The 18,985-nt window shown below is 44.8% G+C and overlaps 1 protein-coding gene across 1 annotated transcript in view; it reads left to right on the forward strand.

The window, feature by feature from the left end:
* Positions 1–316: 316 nt before the first annotated feature.
* Positions 317–18,985, forward strand: part of GAP43 (growth associated protein 43) — a 53,645-nt gene continuing 34,976 nt past the window's right edge. Inside the window, exon 1 of the mRNA XM_063419951.1 lies at positions 317–436. Within this exon, the coding sequence (XP_063276021.1) occupies positions 407–436 (30 nt within the window). The 5' untranslated portion in view covers positions 317–406. The remainder of the gene's footprint in view (positions 437–18,985) is intronic.

Consider the following 18,985-nt stretch of genomic DNA (forward strand, 5'->3'; position numbering starts at 1 on the left):
TCGTTGGGTAATTGGGTCCAGATTGAAGATTTTAATTATTCATGAGGCTGGCGAGGGACTTGGGGAGGGGGGGTGGCTGCCGGGGTGGGGGTGGGGTGGGGAGGTGACGAGTCAGGGAGGGCTGGTGAACAATTCTGGGAAGGGTAGGGAGGGAGGCAGGGAGAGGCAGCGTGTGCATGTGTGATGAGCAATAGCTGTGGACCTTCCAGTTGCTGCTAACTGCCCTGGTGTGTGTGTGCGCGCGTGTGCTCGTGTGTATGTGTGTGTGAGCGAGAGAGAGAGGGAGAGAGAGAGGGAGGGAGGGAGGGAGGGAGTGGAGAGGGTGGGGGGGAGAGATAAGAGAGAGAAGAGGAAAAGGAGAGAGGAGAAGGAAGGAAGAAGAAGGAAGGAAGGGGACAATACGATCATGCTGTGCTGTATGAGAAGAACAAAACAGGTAGAGCTTCAGATTTTTATATTTCTTTCTGTTGAGAAATCCCCCAGGCTGCTGGATGTCCGTGGGGTGCGTGTCTGCCTGAGTGTGTGAGGGGCTGGGGTAGGGGCTGGGGTAAGGGGGGAGGAAATTTCAGCTGCTTTCAGCAGACGTCTATTTTGCAATTCTTTAGCATCTTGCGACTGAAGGTTCTTTTCACACCCTGCAACGTGACTGTTTTGCCTTTCCGGGGCTGGTGATGTGGGGAAGGGGGGTGGCCTACATCCACATTTGGGGGAGCTACCAGAATCCCCCCTCTATTCTTTTTTTTTTTTTTTTTTTTTTCCTCCATAGGGGCAGTTATATTGCCTAGGATTTTCTGTCTGTGGTTCTGAGGGTGTGGATGGGGCGGGGGGGGAGGTGGAGGGGAGTGTTGCGGCTGGCAGGAAACGTGATGAGATCTGGCTCTACCTTGGAGATAAAGGAAGCAATTCTTCATCTTATGCCAAAAAAGAACGGATGCCCAGTGAGCCTTGATCCCTGGTCAGAACGCTCTCAATTGCTCCTGTTTCTGATGAATGGGAGATGCTTTATGTGCCTGTGCTGCGAGGTGGCGTGGAGGACAGGTGTATTCATTTTTTTGTGTGTTACAACAATCTGAGCAAGAATTAAACTAAAGGGGTTTTTTTAACCTGTGCTATAGTAAAAAATCCAATTAAATAATAACAAAAGCATTAGCTTGAGGAGGAGGAGAGTCACCCTCTTTGCAGTATCCTTCATAGTACAACCAGTTAGACAACTGTGCACCAGCTGGTAAAGAGACAGAGGACCACGCCTCTGTTAGCTCTGAACTCGGGTGGGATAAGAGAAGCTCGTGGTGTGAACCTGTTGGAAACCCACTCATTTTCTTCCCTGGTACCTCCTGGCTTTTGCTATAAGGGAATTGAGATGATGAGAAGGTTTGGGTGGGGGCTGGTTTTCAGTGTCAAAATTTTTGTGTCCAAAATGATAATGAAATTAGAAAAAAAAACCCAACACCTTCTTGGATCATTTCCCCCTCACCCTTCCTCCTTATATTTTGTGTGAAAGCCCAAACCTGCTCCTGATTAAGAGAGCCTTTTTGGCTGAACCTCTTGGACTTCCTCGGGAGGATGCTGGATTTATGCAGTTGGAACTTTGAGGCAGGAACTGACCCTAGATATCTTTGCAAGGCATTTTAGAAACTTCCAAGAATTACTGATTTGTAAGTAGTGACAAAGAGCTTTGTTTCTTGTTCTGAGCACGAAACTCAACTCAGGCACAGCACCATACTGGTTACTTTCTTTATATATGCGTAAATTTCGGTGTCTTTTACAGCGTGGCACTGCAGTATTCTGTTCTCACGCTGATGCGAGTAACTACAGTTCCTGTGAACGGCACAGTGTTGGAAGAGGATTCAGGTTAAAGTGTGCTTCTGAATGGAGATGTGTGTGTTAGCAAACGAGGGAGAAATTTGTAGAATAATGGGGAGGGGCAAGTGATTGGGATAGAAAGAGACCCTGCGTCATCCTGTGCTCTTCCTCATGCAGGTTTTTCAAATGCTTTGCAATTAATGATATGCTCACTAAAATCTGGAAGGAGGGGGTGAAGGCTGAGGGGGGAACACGCTGCAGTCAGCCAGCAGAGCACGTTCTGATGGCAAATACGGGATGAAAAGAGCGGAGGAGGAGAAGGAAGGCAGACAGGGAGGCAAAGTGACAGAGCAGTGGGCGGAGGTGCACGGCAAATTTTAAAATCGAGTAGGAGCCCTGGTGCTCCTTGGAGTCAGAGGAGAGCTACAGGGGGATGGGGATCATTCCGTGGCAGGCTGGGCACTAAGGCTCCCGAGCGACGTTCCGGTGTCCCTGTCCTTCGCCCCTCTCTGGGCTGGCTCCCCTCTTTCTGTGTTCTGTGCCTTCGCGTGGCGCGCAGGTGCCTCTCTCTCTCTCTCTCCCGCCCTCCCTCCCTCCTCTGTGCGCGCTCCCGCGCCGATCCCGCATGGCACACACCCCTTTGCGCGCGCACGGGCGCCGCGCGCCCCTCGGCAGCGCACGGGCACGCGCCGGCGCTCGCTCCCGAGGCGCGCTGCCCCGCGCCGCGCGCGCCCGCTGCTCCCGCCCCGGGATGCGCCCCGGGATGCGGCGGCTCGCTCGGGAAAGAGGAGGGCACGCCAGGGAAAGCTCCGACTGCGAGGAGAGAGAGACCTCGGCTTGCAACATGTGCTCGTCCTCTGTCCCCACCCGGACCTGCCGCTGAGGGAAAAAGATGGAATGGTTCCTCGGCACTGGCAGGAGTTTCCTTCCCAAAATAAAGACAGCTCTCCTCAAATTATTTCTCAGGGGAAGTCCCTGGTGTCCCGCCTTTCTGGCAGCTAAAGAGCAAAATGTTGAAAAAACCAGGCTTGGGCGTGGAAGAAATCTCTTCACGTTTGTGTCTAGGTGTGCCTGTGTGTGTCTGTCCTCCCACCCTTCAGAGACAAATCTGTTCACACGCTCGTACCTTGCAGATTATTCTTTCTTGTGGGTGTGATGCCTGTGTGAAGAGTGAAGTATTTGACTGACTGACTCTGCCCGCCCATGAGAGATGTAGATAGCAAAGTGTTGTCATTTCTGCCTACAGTTGACTGCAGCTCTGAATCTGAGCCCACAAAATATTCAGCTGAGAGGTAGCAGCTCTGGGTCGAGATATAGCTGAAAACCTCTGAACTCAACCTTTCCTGCCGGCGAGAGATGCAGTCAGAAACACGCAGGGCTGGGCAGTCAGATAGGTGGCTAGAAATGCAAGAGTTGCATGCACTGCATACTAGAACAGATGGACATTATGGGGGTATGTGCTCAGTATTGGATCGCATGAGTGATTAAACAATAACCCGCAAGCAGGTTTCCCACTTGTGGGTGAGATGAGTCTCATTCATCACCAGCCATAGACCACGGCTTCCCTCCCGTTCCGTCCTCTCCTCCTCAGCCCAGCGCCGGAGAGCCAGCGGCTGCAAAGGTTTAAACCTGCCACACCCATCGAATCAAAGGAGGGAGAGGGGAGAAGAGGCAGTCTGCATTTCTTCCCCCTTCCGCACGAGCAGCATGAATAAACGGGGCTGTACCTCCAAAGATGTGGTTTAATGCAATTGGAGAAGGCAAAAGCATTAGGAACAGTTCCAGCAATTACAGCCAGCCGGTGAGGGTGGCTTGTCATTCCAGGAACTGCAGAGGTGTACAAGACGGAGGAAATGGAGAAAAAGAGAGAGAGGAAGATGCTTGCAGAGTTAAGGTTTTCTTGCTTCGGGATATTAAAATGTCTCAGGCTTCATTTAGGATAACTTAATTACACTGCACGATCCAGATGCTTTAAAACTTGCAAGGCGTGGTCTTACCTTTAAACACCACTGTGGACAGAGGAAAAGGGGTATTTTAAAGGATCCACACCCCGCCTCCCATCTCTTGCCAGCATGGTGTAAATCACCACAGACTGCTGACTTCAAGCAGAGGCACTTCATCTGCACCTAGGGAGAGTCTAGCCATTGCCTCTTTCTGAGAGACACTGAGCAGCTTCTGTGCTTCTTCCAGTAAACAATTGTTCCATGGAAGTTTAATTACTCCAGGTCCTCACTATTTCTCTTCCTGGGGCAATACCCCTGGGATTTTGACTGAGAAGGGTGTCTCCAGAGAAACAGCCCTCCCATCACCCTCTCCTCCACTGCCTTTGCTGACTATTAGAGACATTGATTTCTCTTAGATCATGTAATGTAACTGTTCTTAATGGCAGAGACAAGCCCCCTCCTAGGGAACTAATTGCAGGCAGAGATTCCAGTGGGAGAAGGAGAGCGGTAGTGCTTAGTGGGAAAGAAACTGGTCTGTGGATCCGAATTGTCTTTGGCCACCTGCTCCTGAACCAAAGTCCCAGCAAAAACCAGTCAGGCAGTACCTGCTGGTGTGAAGAGGCATCTCTGCCTAGAGGGCTGCACTGAATCGTCTGTGTGACCATGCCAGGCTGGGGACACGTGTGCAACCCAAGGAACAAACATGTATTATCTGAGGGCTTGTCCTGGCCTAATGCTGGGGCTGTCTGAACCATCTCAGAGCTGCTCCTGGCTCAGGATAATGAAATGAGCTGTAGCTCCAGGCTCTGTCCATGCCATGCTGAGAGGGTGGGCATCGCCTGGGGATGGGGAGGAGAGGGACCCCTCCTTTGGTCACGTGGCTTTGACTGACTAGGAGGAGAAAGTGCAAAGAGTTTTCACCCCAAATCCACTCTCATTTCAGGCCAGCTGTGCTGGACCCTGAGATTAACTCAGTTCATTAGAGCATGATGCTATTAACACCAAGGTTGTGGGATAAATCCCTGGGTGGGCCATTCACTTAAGTGCTGGGCTTGATGATCCTTGTGAGTCCCTTGGAACTCAGAATATTATCTGATTTGGATTCTGTGATGCCATCTCATGATCATCTTGCACAGACATTATATTTCCCTCTCCTCATTTCCCAGAGAGCAGGAATCTCTCAGTGATGGCAGCTGCCAAGTTGCAATGCCTTCTTGGGCTAGTGGGAAGGTGAATGCAGGCCCTTGCAAGATGAAGGCAAGCTGAGAGTCTTGCATGATGCAAATGAAGGATGTGTATTCCAGCTTGGATTTGCTGTGCTTGGGCTGTGAGGCGTGTGCTCCTCATAGTGTCTCGTGTGCTCCATGTGCTGTCCATGGCAGAGGACCTGGGGCAGAAGTGGGTTCTGCCTAATCTCTACCAAACAAACAGGTGTCTGCTGAGGGATTGGTGTATTGACAGGTAAACCAACAGCTATAGCCTCAAGGTTGCTTCTGTTTTTGGCTGAGATAATTTGAAGCACAAGCACCAGAATCACAGAATATTCTGAGTTGGAAGGGACTCACAAAGATCACCAAATCCAGCTGTTAAGTGAACGGTCCATATGGGATGAAACCCACAACCCTGATGTTGTTAGCACCATGCTCTAAGCTGAGGCCTCTGCATGGTTGTGGAAGGCTGGTGGTGCATTGCTGACTGCCATTTGCTCTGTGCATGCACTGCTGGCCCATGCATCCTTCCTTCTGTACAACCCTCCCGTTGTCCTCTTCCTGAACATAAACAACTTGTGAATCCTTTGTTGCTTTGGGCTTCTTCCTCACACAGCCAGGGCTTTTTTTTTTGATTTGAGAATGAACAATAGGTCTGATGACAGTGCCCTAAAGACACCTGAGAATGAGAAACCTTTTGAAGGCCGCTCTCTGTTTTGATGCCGTTTGGAAGTCACTGTGAGGTTCCCCTGTTTGCTGTGAGTCTGACAGGTCTCAGGGGCAGATTTGGCAGCAGTCCTTACCTGTCTGCATCTAAGTTTTGAAATCCCATGTTGAGTGTTATAAAAAAATAGCTGCAGCCCAATAGCTCTACACAGAGAAATGCTGGGCTGATAGGAGGAGGTTGGTCGTCCAGAAAGGCATGGTGGAAGGTACAAATGCTTGCTGGTAGAACATCTTGCTGTGGGAGTACCAGAGCAGGTACCCAGATGAAACACCTTTCAACATCTGAGGTACAAAATCAAAGTCAGGAATCCATCCACATCCATTTAATCTGTAATTCCAAGATCCTCCTGAGCACACCAGGAGGTGACATGTAACCTCAGGGCTCTGATGGCCTCATGTGGAGAAGGTGTTTATATTTCCTCAGGGCTCTTTCTATCACCTGCTGAGTGTGTGTAAACTCGATGGCTTTTCATGGTTGTGAGCACCACAGGCCAGTACATAGGAATTGGTTTAGGGAGAGCTGGTTTCTCTTTCTGGCAGTGCTATTAACCTGCTTTCTGACTTGATCTCAGCATACATTCTCTGACTCTTGTGGCCATCTCTGCAAGATGCTCCTTTAATTTGGAAAATAAACAATTAGTGTGGGGAAAAGAAGGAGGTTCAGAAGCCCTCAAGTGCATTGCTTTAGACAGGGAAAGCTCTGCTTTATCCATCCTCAGTCACTCCTGCAGTGCTAGGATTTTTATTAGCCCCTTAACACAAACCATTGATTTTCTTCCCAGATCCAGGCTTTATTACAATGGACCAGGGCCTGAGAGTAGGGCTACAACCTAGTTTTCTCCCTTCTTTTTGCCAGTGGTAGCTCCTCCCCGACCACCAGAGAGATCCAGCCTACAATATGTGTATGGGGTGAAGGAACAGTGTAGTGAAAATAGTGATTTGTTTTTAATACAGCAAAAGGAATTTGTGCTTTTGGAGTTACACTGCTCCTGCTGTCTCCGCCTGTTACTCATTCTGTCTCCTCTCCCCATCTGTTCTGCTCCTTGCCTTCCCCCTGCTCCCTTGACCATGCAGTCCTCCTGCTGCTCCTTCTCTCCCCAGCTGGGTCCCAGCCCTGCAATACGCTGTGCTTCTTGGGAACTCCTGCTGGCAGCATCAGCCACCACCGCCAGGGTCTGGCTCCCTCCACCTTTCCTGGCACCGGTATCCAAAGGAAAACTGGGTTCCTTCTTTGAGCTCCAGTTGCTTTTGTATCTGCCCCAGTTCTCCACTTGGGCAGAGCTGCAGCTGACACAAAGCATCCCTAGACAGAGACAGCAAAGTGGTGCCTCTTCACTCCTCACCTTGCTGTTGGCTCAGGTAAAAGGTTGCCCAGCCAAAGCAGCATGGGAAGGGTATGGCTGCAGCAGGAGCAATGCATGCAGCACAAACTAGTGTCAGCATTCCCGCTTTCCCGATGGTTCATGCTCCCTCCAGGCTTGTCCCTTGGCTTCTAATGCCACTGTTGGGTGGCAGGCTGTGCTACAGCTGTCTTGTTGGCCCAAGACAGGATGTCCTGAACCTGCCAAGCAGGGATGGTTGGCATTTACGTCTCAAAAGGGAAGCCAGGATGTGCTTGTAGTCTCTTAAATTATGACCAATAAATGTCAGTCCCGTTCATTACTCATCTTGCATCTGAAGTTTCTTGAATTAATTCCAGCCATAATCACAGTATATCTCTATTTATAGAAAGCTGGGACATCTCACAGTATTTAGGCATTCTCTCTGGAGGATACACCTTTCTGTAACAGCTGGTAATTAGTAAAGCTAAAAGGTTCCAAAAGAATCTCACATACCTGTTTTGAATGCCCCTAAAATTCAGGGGTGCAGGGGAGTGTGTTTGGATCTGAACCCCACTCTGAAGCTACTTTTATTCCACCCTTCCCATAATGGCCTAGAAGTGCTACTGTGCTCTCAGGAACTTTGGGGTTTTTATGAATTGGGATGATTTCTAATAATTGGTAATGTACAGAATAATTTACAGTTTCAATTATTCTTATAACTGTTTAGACTTATCAATTAGCATTCAGTTCATCAGACTATTGAATGGAGTCTCGTCCATTTATTTTATTAATAGCATCCAATGACCTTATAAATCTGCAATGTTAAGTACTCCAGGGTGTGCAGGTTGGGCACCATGGTACTATGCTATGCTCTTTCGCAGAAGAGGCCAGTCATTTATTATTATTGTTCTCCTGGTATCACTCCACCTGCCTACAGCTTTAGGAGTAAGGCATTCAGTGGTGGATTTATAAATAATTTAACAAAAAGTCATCTAGGTTTGGAAGGGCAGACATAAAGAAACAGGTGTCAGTTGCTGATTTGCTGACAGTAAAATTGCAGCCCTTTGGTTTCATGTAAGAATGAAATCCACTGCTGGAAATCACCTGCTGAGCAAATGCATGGAGAGCATCCCCTGCTTGGCTGTGCCTGAGTGGAGTGGTGAAGTGGGAGACAGTACTGGAATGATGGGGAACAGAGGCAAAGGGCCTTTTAGAAGCTGGACCACAAGTTCACCCCCAGCAGGCATACTTTGCTGTGTTCCTTAGAACCGTGAACTTTCACTTTACCTACTGTTAACATTTTAATTCTTAGCTTGTTATGTTGGAGAAGTCAGACTGGCAGCTTGCAACAACCTGGATTGCACAGGCTGAGATGATTCTGTCAGGATGGAGACTTTGCCTGATCAAAGATGAAACACCATGGGTTTAACTCTTCCTGCTATTTACATTTCCAGTGGAAAGCCCAAGAGAATTTCAAATCCTACATAGAGTTCTGAGGACTGAGAACTGCAACAAAAAAAAGGTGTTTCATGTTGACTGTTAAAATTGCAGTCAAAATAGTGATAGGGATGCAACCAGTCCTGCCTAAAGCACAGCACTGGCAAATGGCCTTTCCCTTGTATCCTAAATTCCACTCAGAATACCAGCTAGAAGAGATAAAACCCCAAGGAAAGGACAAATGGAGCAAGGAAAAAAAAGATCTCCCACCAAAATAACTGAAGAACTGAAGCCAGCTGAAATCTCCATGAAGTAGACAGAAGTTGGATAACTTCCAGAGAATAGTTAGCAAAGTTAATATATGAAACAATACTTGAAGCTCACTCTTATATGGTAAAACTGGACATACAGCAAAAGGAACACTCCATTATGGTGCCAGTGTACAAGATACTGTAGAAGATTAAAAAAAAAAGCAAATTAGTGAAAAATTACCCCAATGGCTCACAGATAGGAACTCTTAGAAAATCTTCTTTTAAAGTTCAGTTAATTCTTACTTATATTCATTGTTTTCTTGCTTTGAGTGCTATGAGTCCACAAATCAGGAAGAGATACCATAAGACAATGCCTTATCTTGTAGAATTTAATTACTTTTTAATCAGGGTGAGGAGTCTGAAACTTGTCTCAGTATTTTACAATTGTTCAGATCTGAGAAATAAGGGATTGTTCTAAACTGAAATATGTCCTTAGAGGTGTCACAAGCTGTAGAACTTTAAAGCTTCCTCTCTTTCTAAGTGTGGAGGTGCCTAAAGCCCTCAGACAATTACACTTACAACTGTTAAGTCCCCATAACATTCATAGGCTGTTCACTGGCATGCCTGGATGATGCTTTTATAAGCCATAATCAGCTCAATACACAGACAAAATAATAATTGAGCCAGAGCCAAACAGTGAAATAATATCATCCTGACTCTCTCTGTTTGTGGTGCTCGTGGAGAGGAGGGGAGAGCTGTGGTTGAAGCTTTACATCAAGCATTGTCAATAAGGCCAAAGCATTTAATGCCCCTTTTGCATATCTTCAGTAACGTGATCAGCTGCAAGCTGATGGCTAAAAGAGGTAACAGGAGCCACAAAGGAGGAAGATCAGGATCGAGGAAAAGGGCAGAACACATCAGGATGTACTGATGTAAGATGGTTCTTTCAAGTTGTCCTAGCTTATTTAAAAAGGTGAGGGAAGCAATCTCTGAACCATAAGCTTTGAATGCTTTGAAGACTTAGGAGGGCTGGATGAGGTGTCAGAAGGCTGAAAACAAGCAGAAGATAAGAAATTACAGACTACCCAGTTTAACTTCATTCCTGGAGAAAAAAATATAGTGGAAATAATCAAATAAAGGAGAGATTATTAGGAGCCAGCACAGATCTGTCAAGAACAGATCATGTCAAACTAATTTAGCTTTCTTCTGTAACAAGCCTTGTGGATACAGAGGAAGTAGTTGTCATACCTTGTCATTTGTAAGGATTTTGACATTATCTCACAGTCTTTTATCACAAATGAAGCAAAGAAACATATTCCAGAGGAAGGCATTACAGCAGGGATGCAGCACTGGTGTAGATAATTTTACTCAATGAGCAATTCTGGCTGATTTCCTGTTGAAACGGAAGACTATTGAGCAGGTTGCCACAAGCTGGTGCTGTGGCCTGCTAGTGCTTCACATTTTCATTAACTACATTATACTTTATATTATAATTTTAACTTGGATAACTGTCTAGAGGAAGTGTTTCATAAAATCTACAGATAGCATAAACCAGCTGTGGTGAGCTGGGGGAAACCACTGTAATTCAAGAAAAGCTTGTCAAACCAGGGACCTGGTTTGAGCAGCATCAGAGTGAATATGAAGTGCTCTCCGTGGGAATGATTAAAAAATTGCAGCCAATTCTACATGGGAGACCACAGACTGTCCTTCAGGAGGGGAGACAGGCTCTCTAGAGGACCACAAGTTGGGCTAGAACGTTGTCCTGTTGCCAAGAAGGTGAACACCATCTTGCCAGGCTGTGCAAGTGGGAGCACAGGCTGTCAGACACATCTCATAAGCCTTCAGCTCTGATGGGCACATGCAGGACTCAGCTGAAATGTCCTGCCTCAGTTTTGTACTGCACTCTGAGGAGGTGTGGTGCAGTGAGACGATGTAGACTGGGATAGTGAGAATTGCTTGAGGAGAAAGGAGAAGACACTGAAATAATTAGGGTTGTTTAACCTAAAAGGAATAAGGCCAAGGGTGGTCCAGATGCTAGCCGGCAAGTGAAAGAAAATAGGAGTAATCTGTTCCTGCTGCCCATGATGTATAAAACTTGGAGTAATGGTCTTCAATGGGGTGTCCAAACAATTGTGATGCGTTGTTATATATTAAGTAAACTATGGCAGCTTCAATCACTGAAGGCCTGCAGGAAGTTCCCCTGGACCAGAGGATGGACTAAATGGTTTCTTGTGCTCTTTCAACACTTTTTCATATGATTATTATCAGATATTCACTGAAGCAGAAACTGGATCCAGTCTGTCCTCTTGTAGAACTGTGCTTAACCAGTAGGATAAAAAGTGATATTTACTTCTGTATGCTCTCTGTCTCTGGCCTGATGATTATTTAGTTCTTCCATGGAAAAAGCCAAGGAGCTTAAGCAGGAAAAGCTGGGAACAGCTTTCTCTAAACAGTCTTTTGTAGGAGGGAGGTAATGCTTGAGATCTTTTCAGGTACAGCAAAGAGTGAATCAACATCTTCCATAATTTAGGGAAACTAGTGTGTCCCCTGAGATACTGAATAAATACCTATTTACCACATGCTGTCAGAGAGGAACTAGAGTTGTTTCTTTCAGTGCAGGGGTTCAGGGCTTGGATCCAAACCAGGAGATACCTCCCCAATAACCAGAGCAAGATGCCTAAACCCAGACTGTTTAAATGTCACTCTGCCTTCAGCATTTGTTACAGGCAGGTTCAAAAGGCAGTCACTTGGTGTATTATGCTACTGAGGTGCCCAGTTCTACCCATATTTTCTAGAGAACTAAGGCTGTGGTTTCAGCAAGACCTCTCACCTTCTTCCTAGACTTAGCTCCAGCATTCCTCTCCTGAATCCAAAGATCTGCTGGAACTCCCCACTGAGGCACCCTGTTCATCATATTTACAGGGGAAATATTACAAGGGATTTATCAATTGGTGGCTTCTTCTACCTGCCTGGCACGAATTGTCTCAAAGCATTTGTATGGCAGTCACTCTGAAATTCCCAACCAGAATGCTGTACTCCTACTAGAAGTCACCTTCAGTGCTTAATCCCCTCTGCTGCCATTATGATGTGTCCTAGTGGTTGCTGGGAATATAGAATGAAACATACTGAGATATAATTCACCTTCATTGGATGTATTCTTATGCAGCAGAAGAGCTATTGCTGCATGGGAATAGAGAAGAACTAAAGCTGATCAGTGATATCTTCCAATATCTCATGCTAAGTCCATATAACCCTTGGGAAGATATCCTTTGTTTATTCCTGAGCCTTTCACAGTGCAAGAGGGGTAACAAGGCACCCTGCCTATAGTCAGGATTACCCAGCTTCTGGGAGATGAGATAAATTGCAATAGTCAAAGACAATCTTTTCATCTACATCAAACTTTGCTGGGCTTTTCCTGTTTGGACAAGAATTTTCTTGGTAGGGGTCTTCTTTGAATAGACACTGTGGTTTTTAATTTATTTGTCTGTTGAGATTAGAGGAATAAAGCTTTGAAAGCACAAAGAATTTTGCAGCCATTTAATAGGTAACAGTTGCACCTTTATAATACAGAGGAGGAGAATGCTATGATTTCAAATGATGAAATTTCCTATTTTCTCCCTTTTTAGTTTACATTTAAAAGAGAAGATTAAACACCTCTATTAAGCATACATTTAGTTTTCAAAGTCAAACACTTAGAATACAGAAAGTTAATTAAAAGGGTTGCCTTTCCATCTTTAATTTGTCTTCTTCATGAATAGACTTAAAAATGTGATTCTTAATTATAAGATCAAACACTGGTACCTTTTTTTTGTCAATGGGATCCCTGTCTCATTCAGTGCACAGAATGGAATATACTTAGGGAGTGAATGAGTTTTGCCATAAACGAAGCTGATTTCTGTAGGTCTCCTGTTTCATTTACTGCCAGTGATGAAGGTTATGTATTGAATTGGGCAGGGGGCTGTTCAAAAAACAGAAGAATGGTCTCATATTTTGGCAATTGAGTACTGCCCTGAAGAATTAGGCTTTTTCCTGCCTTTTGTCACACGTTCCTATGTGATATGAAAAGGCCACGTAAATGAGGTTTTCTATGGGTGGCCACTAATTGGTGTGTTCTCATTTTCTGGGTTCTCAGCTTGAGACACCTGGGGTCTGACTTGCAGAAGCACCGGAGTTGGTATTGTGTGGGGGTTTGCTGTCAACACACACAGAGCTGGGGAAATACTAATCCAAGGCATCACAAATTGGCGACCCAAAATTTGTTGTTGCTCTGGCCATTTTGACCTTAGCCTCTCTTTGTTTGATTTTAGTGTCTGTAAAACAGAGATAACAACCACACCTGTCTCCCTGGGAGAATATCCATTAAGGCTCGTGAAGCAATGAGATATTGTGGCAAAATAGCAACACAGAAAAAGACCATGAAGAAATCAGTGTTCTGAATTCAGTGATGGGTTTGAATGGTGTGTGGCAAATAGGGCACTTTTCTGTGCTTGAAATTAGGATAACAGGAAAATACTGAATTGCTACCCACTCTGTGAGCTCTGTCCTTTGTAGTAGCTGAGGCGGGGGACACTTTCAAGGAAAAAAAAAGATACAATAAAGACTGTTAAAAGGCCTCTGCAGGAGGAAGTTAAAGTGAGGCTTCAGAGGTAGTCTCCATTTTACGTTTTCTGCTTCCGCCTTTAACATGTGCCCAGAAAGATGCTTGTATGGCAGGCTTAATACATGAGTCACATTGCTTTTGACTTGTGCTTGTGAATGATAGGTTGCAAAATAATTGGGGAAAAAACGGGACCAAAGCTGTTATCACTGAAAATAGTACTACACTTTTCATTGATACTGGAGGATTTCAGCTTAGATCCTTAACAAATCAATCCTGGAACACTCTTGTTATTATTCTATATGTATGTGAGGAAACTGAGGCACTGAAGAAAGTGGAACAACCTGTTGCAGTAATTCTTCCTGTTCTCTGTGTATTCAACCATTAGCTTTTAAAGTAGCATTCACATTCCTTCTGAATGAATTAATCTAGAAAGGACAGAAAAGGGATAGGTCTGTTCCTCTCTTTTTTTCCCCTCCCTTCTCCTCATCTGGAATAAACTGAGTAAGGAAAACAATTAGTTTGCTTTATTTGTCAGTCTTTTTTTATTTTGTTTGAGGTTTTGGTTGTGTTGTTGTTCTTGTTGTTGTTGTTGTTGTTGTTGTTGTTTGTGTCTGTGGGGTGGAACAGGACCCCGTGGGAGGGTCTCATAAGGAGGAGCTGACCCTGCAGTAGTGGAAGCAAGCAGGTCCATGCTATCACAGGTCCTGTGTTCTGAGCTTGTGCTGTGCTCATGAAGTTCTGGGTTGTTGCCCTGGAGGATCTCCAGGTAGGGAGGTTGTGCTCACAGCAGTTTGGATCATAAGCTGCACACCAGGATGCACTTAAGAAAGAGATCATAGCCTTCAAACTGCACCTAATACTGAGCCTGAGGAAGAGGCAAGAACCTTGGTGGTTCACTGTCATACACTTTTATTGATGAGAGCCTTCTCCAAAGCTGAATATGCTGTTGCTATTGTGGAGACTATGAATATTTGTGCTGCCTTTCTCAAATCTCTGGTGTGTAAGATGGGACACAATTTTTCTAATCAGGCACAGGCAGGGAATTTTTCCTACCATGGCTACATATGCTTGCTGCTGTTGAGCTGTTGTGTTGCCTCCTAAGCCTCTGTGTCCATGGATTATCACCAGAAGAAAGTTACTTCTCCAAGGGGTGCAAGAAGCACTGGTGCAGAGCTGACAGTCAAGCCAGAGTGATCAGAAGATATATTTCATGGAGGCAGTGTAGGTGGCCAAAAGAGAAGGTCTTGTTTGCAGGTCTGGAGGAAGGCCACTCTCCCTCTGCCACTTAAGAATGGAAGTGGAGAGGCTGTCAGGGGAGGTAGGATATAGACCTGCTTGCCAAGTGAAAATGTGGTTGTCTCTCTGGGCCAAACCTGATGCATGTTTGCCAGGAAGGCAGTGGAAATGTAGATCTTGTGTTCGCTTTTGTGAGATAGTGGGGATTTTATAGTCCCTACAATTCTCAAAGCCGGTGGGAATTAACGCTAACCTTGCTGCAACCCTTGTGGAAATGTGCACTGCTACAGCACAGAAATGGAGGGGATGGCAGAAAAGGTGCTGGACTATGTATGGAGATAATTTTATTGGATGCATCTGTGATCGTGGGACTTCGCTGGCTTCTTATCCCTCTAGAATAAGAAGCACCGACCACAGCAGATAATATTGTAACTTGTAAGCATCTGCCCTGGAACTGAAGGGGCCTTACCAAGCTAAGGTCAGCCTTCCCATCTCACAAAGTGCAGTAAGTGGCCCCACTGGCAGGGCTTGCTTGCTTCTCTTCCATGGTTCTGAACTGTCCCTGCAGAGGGTAAAATGGGGTTCTTGTTGCTCTGCCTCATTATATCCACCCAGTTCTATCTTTCACATATGATTCTTTTTCTCTCAGCTTCATGCACTATGGTATAATTGATGCTGATATCCCCAACCTGTAATTTTTCAACTTCTCTTGGGTATTTGCCTCTAAACTCTTCTTGCTGTCAGGTGCAGCAGACAGCAGAGGATGCTGAGTACCTCTGAGGAGTACCATACAAAGCAGTTCTGCTGTTTGGAAATCCATTTGTGAAAGATGAGCAGCACAGAAATGCCTGGAGAAGTTAATCAGAATTGGAGATAAACATGATTTTTTAAACAACCACAAGTTCAAGTACTGTGGTGTAAACAGGAGGTCCTTTTACTGCCAGTGGCAGTGAAATAGTGCTCAGTTATACAGAGCGTGGAAAGTGCTAAACAGAATTTCTGCCGTTCCTTTGCTCCACTTTTATCAACGCCCTGTGCTTCTGCCCTGCAGCAGCCCTGCTATTCCAGCTCTGATGTTCGAGGGTAACTACAGAGCTGACAGAAACTAGGCAAGGGTATAGCTGATCCTTTGAACAAAGTAATTCTCTGTTCAGTAGCTTTTTTTGTACATATTAAATGATTAAATCTTTAGGGGGCTTTTCCCTGGTGCAGTAAGTGTGCATTCATTAAATTGCCAGATAAGATGTACTTTCTATTAATTTTTTTTTGCTAAGAAACACCCTTCATTTTCCACGGATAATCCTGCCTCACTTAATTCAAAGATGAACAACTAGTGACTTTGGACCCAGAGGCAGACACTGAGTGACTGACATATAACTCCTACAATGGAATCACAGAATCACAGAACCATTTAGGTTGGAAAAGATCTTTAAGGTCATCAAGTCCAACCTTTGTCCAATCAGCACCTGGTCAACTAAACCATGGCACTGAGTGCCACATCTGGTCGCTTTTTGAACACCTCAAGGGGTGACCACTCCACCACCTCTCTGGACAGCCCATTCCAATGCATGACATCCCCTCCTGTGAAGAAATTCCTCCTCGTGTCAAACCTGAGCCTCCTGTGGTGCAGCTTGGAGTTATGCAGATAAGCTGTATTACTGCCAGCACACTTCTGATGTTACGAGTCCTTTTTCATCCTTATCTCCATGTGGGAGGAAGCTCCCAGGGGCTTTTGAGGCCACCAGCTTCCTACAAGCTCTGGCACTCAGCTGGCCACTCAGCCTCATCCCATTGCACACTGGATGCTGGCACCCTGGAGAGCCAGTGCTTGTTTCTGCCTGGGAGCTGCTTGTTGAAAAATCCACACCTTGCCTAAGGCCTCTGGCTAGGGTCTTGACACCTCCTGGACATTGAAAGTTGTTTTGGGTTCTTTGGTGTTTTTGGTAAGATGCTGATGTAGCCAAGAGGTTTGAGCTCCCATGACGTAGTTGCTTACATTTTAGAAAGTGAAATCTGGATAAAAGTTGAATTATACCGCATTATTGGGAGTGGAAATAAATTTAGACTTCAGCTGCAATATGAGCTAATATATGTGTGATAAAGACCAAGGAGCAACTTTGTTAGAAGAAAGTTATTAAAGATTCTAAGGCAAATATAAAAAAAAAAATAAGCCAACATGGGAAATGTAGTTTGTGAAACCTCAGTATGATCTCCTTTTGTGAATGCATTTTAGTACACTTCTAGTAACAGGAACACATTTTTCTTTTCAGGGATTCTGACTGCCTTCAGGTCACAGAATGGACAATGCTCACTTAATGAGCAGTTATTCAATTTTTTGAATTCTCATAATAAATCACTGTGTGACCCCCACAACTTTGCTTAATAGTATTCAAACCTTGCTTTGAATTCAAAAATACTGATTTTCTCCTGAGCTATCTTATGATTCTGAGCACATCCCTAATATCACTTAGTAAATCTTTGCAACACCCACATGAGATAAATGAGTATTTTTACTCCATTTTTGCAGGTGGACAGCTGAGGCACGAAGAGTTTGGTCAGCAGGATGCCCTAGTTTTCTGTTCTGAATTTCAGAAACAGAGGGCTTGACCTTTATTCATAGTTTTTGTTTCCAGTTGCACATATCTGAAAACATCTCCCATTACTGTCAGCTGCAGCTCTGAGTGCTCGGCACTGCTCCAAATCAGACTCAAGGTGTCTGAAGTCAGCTGCTCAGAGATGCAGAACTTGTCACTTGGAATGACCCCATGAAAAGCACAGGCCAGCAGAACAGAGGAATCAGCAGCAAAGGTGGAGCAAGGGTGTAGGACAGCCATCTGTCAGCTGCCTTAACTGTGGGGTCCTCTGATATCCTCTGCCAAACTTTTCCCTCCTGCGTTTTAACTTTCAACTTCCAACTGCAAAAACTGGGACCAAGATTTTAGAGTAATCCCTTTATACCCCTGAGTTTCCTAAGCTCCAAATATCCAGATTTCCTACTAAGGCTTTAAGTCTTCTTTAAGCTACTTTGTTTTACTTTGCAATCTCAAAGAAGATATTTACAAGCCTTTTTCCAAACAGTGGCAGGGTGGTATTAGGTAATTTACAGAACTGCCCTAACAAATAAGATTTATATAGGCAGGAGCCGAGCAGGATTTTCAGAGAGCTTTGGTGCCTAATTCGCGCTGGTTTCAATAGGATTAAGGCAATGAAGCATTTGTTAAGATCCCACCATTCGTTCCTTAAAACCTGGCCCTTTAATTCTTCTTTTAGTCAAGTTTATGGGAAACCACTAGAGCTAAAGAATGAGAATGTATACTAAAATGTTAATAATTTATGGTAAAGTTCTGTGAGAGCACAATCTGTAAAGCAGGCGTCTTGGGGGAATGTGTTATATTTTCTTCAGGCTTCAAAATAATTGCTTCTGCAGCCAAAGGAAATTACATGTAGAAACCTTTTTCTCTGCTTTGCACTGAAATCAAAATGTTAGTCACCTGAAAGCCCCAGCAGGTGCAATCCTACATTGGTATCCTCAGATATTCCAAGGATCAGGCAGATTCCAAAACCTTAGCGGCTGGTTTGAGAGAGTACAGAAAGTGTTTGTACATTCATAACTCATTCTTTCTGGAAAAGATTAAATGAGTCCTGTTGAATTTCATCTGTTTGAAAGTATTCTCTATCTAGGGTTAATTTCTGAGTTAATTTCAGTAGGATTTAGTGAATTCATTATGCAAACTGACTTCAGGCACCTTATTCTTTGCCATTTGCTCACTTACTCCACTATGTTCCTAGATATGTGTGTGTTTGTGACATGCACTTGGTGATAGTTGTACAATATGATTTCCTCTCCTTGACTGGGAAGGAGGGAAAAGAAAGTTACAAAAGAAGAAAAAACAAGAAAGAAAGAAAAATAAAGAAAAGAAATCACCACACTCCTGGGCTAAATTTTTAGATAGATAATCATTCACTATGATGTGATTCACATAATTTTTCCATTGTTTTTGTTTTCCTGACAGAGGGACCAGTTAATATGAAAAGTATAGTACAATGAGTGACCTGACCTGGCTGCATAATGTAGACATTTGCATACCATAATCTGGGTTGTTTGAGCAGATCTATGATTTGCTTGACTCCAAAGATGTGTCTTACCAACCATTTGGTATTTTTATTGTTAATAGGTCAATAAATTGATCTTGCAAGAACCAACCTTGCCCTTTGACTTCCTGAAGAAGCAGAATCATGACTTTCTGCCAAAAAATAACACTGTATTTAGGTGCTGCTAGGGGAAAACCAGCTGGCTGCTGTAGTATCTGAATTGTTCTTCCTCTGTAAACCAGTGTGCTCCCTGTGCCCTTTCAACATTGTCTTGTCTCCCATTGCTTGTTTCATTGCTTCCTTTCTGACACTACCAGGGAGATCCATCCCAAAGATGTAGAAATAATAATGGTTGTCAGGGTTATAA

Source organism: Prinia subflava, chromosome 28 (assembly GCF_021018805.1).
Source record: "Prinia subflava isolate CZ2003 ecotype Zambia chromosome 28, Cam_Psub_1.2, whole genome shotgun sequence".
Lineage (NCBI taxonomy): Eukaryota > Metazoa > Chordata > Aves > Passeriformes > Cisticolidae > Prinia > Prinia subflava.